The sequence below is a fragment of the Dictyostelium discoideum genome (genome assembly GCF_000004695.1).
Source record: "Dictyostelium discoideum AX4 chromosome 3 chromosome, whole genome shotgun sequence".
In the NCBI taxonomy this organism is placed as follows: domain Eukaryota; phylum Evosea; class Eumycetozoa; order Dictyosteliales; family Dictyosteliaceae; genus Dictyostelium; species Dictyostelium discoideum.
In genome coordinates this window covers 1,480,711-1,490,710 of record NC_007089.4, presented here as the reverse complement: position 1 = coordinate 1,490,710, position 10,000 = coordinate 1,480,711, and the positions used below count along the sequence as shown (strand labels likewise).

The window sequence follows — 10,000 nt, the reverse complement described above, 5'->3', positions numbered from 1 at the left end:
TTGTGTTAGAATTACAAAAAGATTGACCATGTTTTTCCAAAAAAAAAAAAAAAAAAAAAAAAAAAAAAAAAAAAAAAATTAATAATTAATAATTAGAAATTAAAAAAAAAATAAATAAAAAAATAAAAAAATAAAAAATCAAATAAAATATTAGTAGTTTTATTAATAAAAAATTAATAATAATTTATTTATTTATTTTTTTTTTTTTAAAATAACAATTTTTTTTATTAACAATAGATATGAAAACCCTTGGAGTATTTTATTATTTTGTAATTTTTTTTCTTCTTGGTTCAATGGATTTAATGTTTAAATTATCAATTTTACTTGCAAGGATGTAGTCATTTTCTGTTAAGTCATTAATGAAATGAGTGTAAATTGTAATTTTAAAATTCCAAAAAGATTCTATCAAAACGATTTTTGTAAGTAGAAAAGTAAATGTTAGGTAAACCAATAAATATTAAAATTTTTTTTTTAAAAAAAAAAAAAAAAAAAAAAAAAAAAAAAAAAAACATACCAATTGAAATATCAGGATGATGTCCTTCTTCATCAGCAATCTTTGAAATATCATTCAAATATTCAACACTTTTGGAAAAAGGAATTTTCCAATTTCTAAAAATCTAAAAAAAAGAAAAAATTGATATCAATAAAATAAATAAAAAATAATATTATTAATGGTTTTCCATTTTAATTTGGTTTTTTTTTTTTTTTTTCCATACATACTTTTTTACTGTCATCACTTAATTTCCAATCTTTAAAAAAAATTTATTAGCTTATGTCTACAGCTCTATTATAATTAAAATTATTTTCTTACCTTTGTCAATATTTTTCAATAAAGATATTTTTGAATTAAAATCTAATGGTGGGATTCCACCTTCACTGTTTATAAAAAAAAAAAAAAAAAAATTTGTAAAATTAGGGGTGTGGGTTAGTGTGGTTAATTTCAATGTAAATAAAAGAAATTTTAAAAATTCCAAACGAGCATGTGGTTAAGTAAAGGGTGGATGGTTTGGGTAAGTTTTTTTGAGGGACTTTAAAAATAATAAAAAAAATAATTAAAAAAAAAAAAAATAAAAAAATTAAGGTAATAATTAAATAAATAATTAAAATTAAACAATATAAAATTAAAATAAAACTTTACCATGGTTGACAATGTTTTTTTGATAAATCTACTTTTTCATCAATATTTGTTTCTTTATTTGTGTTATTTGATATTGATGACGAACAAAAAGCATTTATGTTCATAATATTGTTGTTATTTTCTTGTACAACAAACAAACGGGTTTTGTTATTTGATTTTAAATTTCTTAAATTGGGCAAATAAGCACTTAAAATTTTGCAGTTATTCTTTAATTTCAAAGAAGTTAAAACTTTCATTTTCTTTTATTTTTATTTTTTTTTAATTTTTTCTTTTTTTTTTTTTTTTTTTATGAAAATTTTCTTTTTTTTTTTTTTTTTTTTTTTTTTTTTTTTTTTTTTTGAAATTAAAAAAATAATTTTAAAATTTTTTTTTTTTTTATTTTTAAATATCAAAAAAAAAAACTCAAAAAATAATAGAGTATACACAATTTATTATTATTTGATCATTGTAATTATATTATAAATTTATACTCATTTATTGGTTTGATTGTGTACATATAAAAAGTTATTAAATAAATAAATAATAATAATAATAATAATAACAATATTAATAATAATAATAAAATATATTTTAAAAAAAAAATAAAAATAAAATAAAAATATTTGTACATAATAAAATCTACGACAATAATAATAGTTAAAATAATAAAATGTCAGATCAAATAACAGTTGATGAGTTATGGGCAGAATGTGAACAAACTTTCGAAGATCTTTTCCTCAATTTGAAAAAAGGTTTATCAAGAAAACGTTATATGGAGATTTATACGTATGTATCTAATTTTTTTTTTTTTTTTTTTTTTTTTAAAAAATTCAAGTTAAAGTGGACAATTTATACTGACTCAATTTAAAATAATAATTATAATCAAAAACAGCAAAATATACAATTATTGTTCATCTGCCAATGAAAAAGCTCTTATTGATTTTTATATTCCAAAAGTAAAGGTTTTAGTTGCTCAAAAAGCAGTAGAAATCATGTCAGTATGTATCTTTTTAATTAATATAATTTACTCAAATAATCATATAAAATTTTCAATGTTGGTTGCCATTGTTATTCTTCCTTTTTTCTTTTTTTTTTTTCCCCGCAATTCTCAAAATTCATAAAAAAATTTTGAAAAAAAAAAAAAAAAAATTTTAAAAAAAAAAAAAAAAAAATGAAAATTGTAGATTTTCTTGGAATCCATCAAAGTATTAATATCTTTTCTTTAAATTTATGATTATTATTTTTATAGAGATCAGAATCATATCCAAATGATGCCTTATTATTATTTTTCAGAAATCAATGGAATGAGTGGAAGATGTCAAGTAATGTTTTAAAGAATCTTTTATCACCAGTTGTAAGTTTTTTTAATATTTCCTCACCTTATTGAACTTGCATTAATTTTTTTCTTTTTTTTTATTTATTTATTTCATTACTGATTAATTATTTTAGAATAAAATTCATTCAAGTGATAAAAAAACAACAAGTTCATCAGCAAATCAAAATGAATCAGTTGTTTATTCAGATACTCTTAATTCATGGAGAGAGACAGCATTCAATCCATTAAAAAACAAACTATCTGTTTCATTACTCCAAATTATTAAAAACGATAGAACTGGTTTCTCAACAAATCTCCAAGTTTTAAGTGATTCACTTGAATGTTATGGTAATTATTGTTATTTTAAATCTCTTTTTTTTTTTTTTTTTTTTTTTTTTTTAGAGAATTATTAATTTTTTATTTATTTTTATTTTTTATTTAATTTTAGTTCAACTTGGACCAGAAAAGAATAAATTAGAAATTTATCAATCATGTTTTGAACAACAATTCCTTCAAGAAACAGAGACATTTTATAAAGCAGAATCAGCAGATTTCATTGAAAAGAATGGTGTTTGTGAATATATGAGACACGTTTACAATCGTATTGAACAAGAGACCAATCGTGTCAATCAATACATGCCGATCAGCACATTAGAAAAATTAACAAAGATCTTAAACAATGTTTTAATTAGCAATTACAAGGAACAATTCGCCAGTAAATTCCTTGACATTTTAATTGAAGATAAGAGCAGTGATCTCGTTATGATGTACTCACTTTTATCTCGTGTCAATCATCTTACCCCATTAAAGAACATCTTCTCTGATTTCATTAAATCCGAGGGTCTCAAAGAGATTGAGAGTAATTTGAAGGAGGCACAAGAAAAACCTCAAGTTCTCATCTCTATCCTCCTCAAGATCTACAGTCGTTTCAATATTATGATCAAAGAATGCTATGGTAATGATACTGACTTCACCACTGCTATGGATAAATCATTCTCTATACTCGTAAATGAAAATCCAGCATCTTACGATCCAAAGAAAAAGGAAAGCAATATTCCAGTCGTCTTATCCAAATTCTGTGATCAAATTCTTAGAAAAGGTCCACATCACATCAGTGATGAGGCCGAGTTGGAAAAGAAACTTACTGAGGCAGTTTGTCTCTTCAAATACCTTCCAGATAAGGATATTTTCATGCTCAACTATCAAAAAATGCTTTCAAAGAGATTGGTAGAAGATCTTTCTGCAAGTGAGGATGCTGAAACTCTCATGATTAACAAACTCAAAAATTATCAAGGTTTCGATTATTGTACTAAATTAACAAGAATGATTACTGATATGAGACTTTGTAAAGATATTAATATAAATTTCCAAAATCATTTAAATGAAAAGAGTTTAACTTTACCATGTATGTTAATTTATATTTATAAAAAAAAAAAAAAAAAAAAAACAATCAATAATAATAATTGATAATTTTCTTTTATTTATCACTAATTCCTTTTCCTTTTTATTACCAATAATAGACCAATTCAACTTTTATGTTTTAACTAATGGTTCATGGACACTTACAAATAAACAAACAGCAACTCCATTCAAACCACCAAGTGAAATGTTATCAAGTATTACATATTTCGAATCTTTCTACAAAAAAAGTTACCAAGGTAGAGTTTTAACTTTCCTTTACGATTTTTCAAGAGCTGATGTTGACTCAAGACAAGCCAAAGGAAAAATATATAAACTTACAGTAAGTTATTAACAAGAAGAAAAAAAAATATATATCTTTGATCATTAAATCTAATACATTTTTTTTTTTTTATTATCTTTTTTAATATAGACTACAGCATACCAAATGGCAATTTTATTAATGTTTAATGGAGCAGATAAGATTACTAGATTCCTTATTAATGATACAATTGGTTTAGATGAAACATCAATTCGTCTTCCATTATTAGCTTTAATCAAAACAGGTATTATTGAGTGTTCAGAACCAAGCTTCAAGAATTGGAACAACGATACTGAATTCACTGTAAATTCTAAATTCAGTTCAAAGAAGATGAAGGTCAGCTGTAATATTGCTGTTCAAATTGGTGAAACTAAACAATCAGAAGGTCAACAAACTGTCAGCGAACAAGAAATTGAAAAAGAACGTTTCTTCAAACTTCAAGCTGCCATTGTACGTATTATGAAATCTAAAAAGACAATGACTCACAATGATCTCACTGTGGAAACTACCACTCAAGTCAGCAAATGGTTCACACCAAAGATCACTGCCATTAAAAAGGCGATCGAATACCTCATCGACCAAGAATACATTAGAAGAACTACTGATGATAATCCATCTGCAAGAAAATATGAATATATGGCTTAAAAAAAAAAAAAAAACAAATCAAATCAAAACAAATCAAATCAAATCAAAACAAAACAACAAAAAAAAAAAAATAACAAAACAAAACAAAACAAAACAAAACAAAACAAAACAAAACAAAACAAAACAAAACAAATTCAAAAAACAAAAAAAATTAATGCAATCATTCAACCAGTCATAAAACAAACTAATATTAAAAACCAATATAGTTCTTTTTTTTTTTCGTCATATTAAATTGTTACCATTAAAAATAAAAAATAAAAAAAAAATAAATAAATAAAATCAACATCAAATAGTATTTTTTTTTTTAAATATGATTAAATATAATGATATTATATTTAAACAAAAAATTCACAATTTTTAATTATATTTACCATTTAAAAAAAAAATAAAAAAATAAATACCCTTTATATGGCGAATTTCGAAATATTTTCATAAATTTGGCTGGATATTAATCCATAGTTTTTTTGTTTATTTTATAAATTGATTTTCTAACAATAATAAAAAAAAAAAAAAAAGAATTCAAAACTAATTTGAAATAATAAATAAACAAATAAAAATAATAAAAATAGTTGAGTAGTTCAAAAATTATTTATTTTTTTTTATTTTTTTTTTTGTATAATAGTTTTGTGTAATTGACAAAATTAATAATAAAAAAAAAACTTTTTTTTTTATTAACCAGGGTTAAACAGCAAACCAAATTTTATCATTTTTAAATACTTATATTATTATTATTATTATTGTTGTTGTTGTTGTTTTAAAATTTGTTGTTGAGTATATTCCCATATTACAATTGAACCAGATACATGAACATTTAAACTTCTAATTTGACCAAGTTGTTCAATTTCTACTGCATAGTCGATTATTGATAAGTATTCAGCAGGTATACCATTTTGCTCTTGTCCTAAAAGTAACAAACATTTATTTGGAAATTGGAAACTTGATAATCTTTTACTTTGACTTGTTTGTTCAACACCAAGGATCGAATAACCTTGTTTCTTTTTAAGTTTTAAATAATCCAATAAATTTGGTTTGGTGACTTCAATTGTTGGTACCCATTTTTCAGCAGATACACTAACACGTTGAAATTGAGGATCACTTAAAAGTTTATTATTTGGAATGGCAACTTCCTCAACATTGAAAATTTCACATGTTCTAATTAAACCTGCAATATTTGGGGTGTTTTCAATTAAAGTACCACAAACAATAATTGATTGTCTTGATTTCTTAGAATTCTTTGAATTACTATTACCACTTGAGATTTGGTGATGTTCTTCCAATTTGTTAACCCATTGCCATGGTGTAATTCTTCTTTGGAAATCTAAAATATCTTCTTCAGTGGATGAAGGAATATTAGAAGTTTCTGAATTAATAATAGTCTCTGATTGTTGTTGTTGTTGTTGTTGTTGTTGTTGTTGTTGTTGTTGTTGTTGTTGTTGTTGTTGTTGTTGTTGTTGTTGTTGTTGTTGTTGTTGTTGTTGTTGTTGTTGTTGTTGTTCTTCAGATTTTGATAATGCAGATGTTGGAACGATTGGTTGTTGGATTTGATTATTTTGGAATGAAACTTGAAAATCTTTAATTAATCTCTTTGAAATATCCAATAATGACATTGGGATAACAGAATCATCTAAAACTGATAAATTTGAATAATCATCATCTTGTTGTTGTTGTTGCTTTTCACTTTCTTCAATACCATCATCTGCATCATCATTATTATTATTATTTGAATCAATGGTTGATGATGTTGTAAATATATTATCAGCTAAAGTCTTTTTCAATGGGTCATCATTTTGAATAAATAATGTTTGCTTTTCTCTTAATCTCTTTTGAATTTTATGTGTATCCAAATAATTGTATAATGAAAGTATAAATTGATTATCATTAAATTGTTGTAAAATTTTAAATTCTAATAATAAAAAAATGAAATAAAAAAAAAAATGTTAATTTTTAGTAATAAATATTTAAAATAAAGGATAAAGGTTTTAAAAAACTAAATACAAACTCTTATTAATAATTGAATAAATTGCTAATTGAGAAGTTGTTCTAACAGCATGATGGAAATCAGTTGACCAAGGTAAAATTGTTTTAAATAAATTAATAACACAATCTTGATAATGATCTTGATAATTATTTAAAAGATAGTAGAGAAAAGTTGAAGAGATAATGATTAAAGATGCAGATATTTGATAGTCTGCATTAATTGATAATTCCATTCTATTAATTAATTGTTGATTGGTAATTTGAATATTTGGTGATTTAATTAAAACATTTACAATAAATAATTGAATCAAGTATCTAACATTACCATGATTCTTTAACTCTAAAGTTTTCCACATTAAATCTGAAACCTTTTCATATAGATCATTTGATTCACCACCACTAGTAAATGAAACTATATGAGTTAATGAACAAAGAGTTCTCCAAAGTTTACATTTAATTTTGTTTAATCTACTTTGTTGTGAATATTCTCTCTTTGAAAGTTCACCTTTAAAATTTAATTGCAATAATTCTAATAATAATGTTTCAACAAATGGTTTACATTCTTTTGATTCTAATTGTGAAACAAACCATCTAATAATATAACCATGATTATTAAATAATTGTTTAGATTCCAAACTATTATTATTATTATTATTATTATTATTATTATTATTATTATTATTATTATTATTATTATTATTATTATTATTATTATTATTATTATTATTATTATTATTATTATTATTATTATTATTATTATCTTCAGTTATATTTTCATAATCATCTTCTAAAATTAATTGATCTTCACTTGTTAATAAACAAAGATCCATAATTTCATTTAAAAATATTGGTAAAGTATTTGTTTTCTTTGACCAAATTCCACAACAATGACTCAAAAGACCACAACTGATTCTAGCAGATTCACCCCAATCGCCAAGTGTTTGTTTTAAATATTCTTTAATCAAAGGGATTGTAACTGGATTTTCAAATAATACAGAGTTAAATAATAGATTTGTAAAGGCAACACATAAATTATTTGGTTTTCTATTACTATCTGAAAAAGCTAAATATGATTGTTTAAATAATTGGTTCATATATTCTTCATTTGATGTGATTAAATTTGTATCATCTTGTTTTTTGTTTGCAGAAATTACAATTGATAAACATTCAAAGATTGGAATTAATACTGAACCTGTTGCATTATCTAATGCTGAAATTGCTAAATCAAAAGTTTTTTCTTGATCATAGCTAAATGTTGATGATGATGATGATGATGAATTTGAATATAATATTGAATGAATACAAGTCCATTTATATTGAATGGATTTTGGTAGAATGAATGAAATTGTTGAATCAAATTTATATCTTGGTTCTAATTCTAAAAGTTTTTTAATTAAAATTTCTTGTTCCTCTATTGTACATCCTTCACTACCATTATATTGTCTAGATTGAATCCAAACTAATAATACAATAGTTATTCCTTTAAGATCTAATGATTTAGAATCTAATAAAAGATTTTGCATTTCAATAAATAATTTTTGATTTGTATTATTGAATTTTTTAATAATTCTAATTATTGATTCCATAGTTTTAAAGTGATCAATAATTTTCTCTGAATCTTCTTTTGAAAGTATTGTTTGATTATTATTAATATTATTATTATTTAAAAATATATATTCTTTTACTAAATTAACTAAAATCTCTTTAAATGGTGAAAGTTTTTCAATAATATTACAATTTAAAAGTTGTTGTTGTGATAGTTCATCCAAAATACAATTTAAAAATAATAATAATCTGGTTTTCTTTTTAGTTGATGATAAATTTAATAATGGTAAAATTGTTGAAATAATATAATCATTAATTTCATTATCTAAACAAATTGAAAGTATTCTCGATAAACCTTGTAAATTTTCTTTTTCAATTTGATATGACTCAATATTATTATCAATTTCTTTTTGTTGTTCTTTTTCTTCTTTTTCTTCTTCTTCTTTAAATAAATTATTTGTTGATTTAATTAAATTATTTATAAACCAATTATTATTAGTTGAATTTAACCAATTTTTAAAGTCTTTAGTATTAGTCATTTCATTTGGTAATAAGGATAAAATTTTTGAAATTTGAGAGAATGATAAATTTTGTTGAGTAGTTGAAATGTTTAAAGATTTTATGAAATTTGAAACTTGTTGATATAATTCATTATTATCATTTTGAATTGGATGACAAGTTAAAATTGATCTTAATTGTTCAAAAAGGATTGTAGTTGGAGTTAATTTTAATTTTGAAACCAATGGTGATAAAGTTGAAATGAAGAAAATTATAGTTTTAATTTCTTGGATTGATTTACTTGTAAATTGTAAAAGCACTTCTAAATCACTGGTTGATTTAATACAATGATAGAAATAAGTTGATAATCTTTCACCCAATTCTTTATTTCTTTCCAACTCATATGGATTACTTAATTCATAGGCATCCAATGCTTTTAAAAGTGGTAATTGGAATTCAGAGAATTCGATTCCATAACCATTTAAATAAGGTACGATTGAAACATCAGCCAATGCATCTAAAATAACACGTTTCTTAATATTGATATTAATATGATTGAATCCTCTTAAATATAAAATTCTAATCCAAAAATAAATTGATGTTGGATTTGAATATTGTGTGAAATTATCGTCAAGTTTTACATTTGCAGAGAGATTATGAATTTGAACCCATACTGGTATGAATAAATGTGATTTTGTCTCATCAAAACATTCATACAATGAAAAGAAAAGATTCCATTGTTTTTGTTCCCAATTCTTTGGTAATTGATTCTTCCATAACATTGATGGTAATGCAACAGTATTTTTCAATAAATGAATTGCTTGTTTTCTTGGTAATGAATCTTTATCAATTAATGATTCAAATAAAATATTCCAATATTCAACTTTTTCAATTATATTAAAAATTGGTTCAATTTGTTTTACTTCTTCTTCTCCTTCTTCTTGTTGTTGTTGTTGTTGTTGTTGTTGTTGTTGTTTTTGTTGTTTATTTGATTTTTTCTTTAAATTAAATAATAAACAATCAAAATAACATTGATGGAAAAAGAAACATAATTTTAATCTTTCATTAATATCTTTTTGTTTAACAATTGCATTCCATAATAATTTTAACCAATTTGTTTGATATAATGATTTTAATATTTGATTATTTTCAATTATTGAAACGTTATTTTTATCTAATAAAA

At 22.5% G+C, this 10,000-nt stretch overlaps 3 protein-coding genes across 3 annotated transcripts in view; 1 reads left to right on the top strand and 2 right to left on the bottom strand.

The window, feature by feature from the left end:
* Positions 1-262: 262 nt before the first annotated feature.
* On the bottom strand, positions 263-1,374 carry DDB_G0278993 (hypothetical protein; the record flags this gene model as incomplete). Its single annotated transcript, XM_636802.1, has 5 exons — positions 263-402; positions 515-617; positions 721-749; positions 812-876; positions 1,139-1,374. 5 exons carry the CDS (start codon positions 1,372-1,374, stop codon positions 263-265), a joined length of 573 nt encoding a protein of 190 aa, XP_641894.1.
* A 413-nt stretch (positions 1,375-1,787) lies between these two features.
* On the top strand, positions 1,788-4,797 carry culE (cullin E; the record flags this gene model as incomplete). The annotated part of the gene is made up of 7 exons (XM_636801.1): positions 1,788-1,903; positions 2,010-2,115; positions 2,367-2,471; positions 2,567-2,780; positions 2,881-3,837; positions 3,953-4,173; positions 4,264-4,797. 7 exons carry the CDS (start codon positions 1,788-1,790, stop codon positions 4,795-4,797), a joined length of 2,253 nt encoding a protein of 750 aa, XP_641893.1.
* A 734-nt stretch (positions 4,798-5,531) lies between these two features.
* The window catches only part of DG2033 (tRNA/rRNA methyltransferase SpoU family protein), a gene marked incomplete at both ends in the record, with an annotated part of 5,139 nt that continues 670 nt past the window's right edge, over positions 5,532-10,000 (bottom strand). The window contains 2 exons of the mRNA XM_636800.2: positions 5,532-6,700; positions 6,797-10,000. The exon at positions 6,797-10,000 is cut by the window's right edge and continues 670 nt beyond it. Coding sequence (XP_641892.2) covers positions 5,532-6,700; positions 6,797-10,000 — 4,373 coding nt within the window. The remainder of the gene's footprint in view (positions 6,701-6,796) is intronic.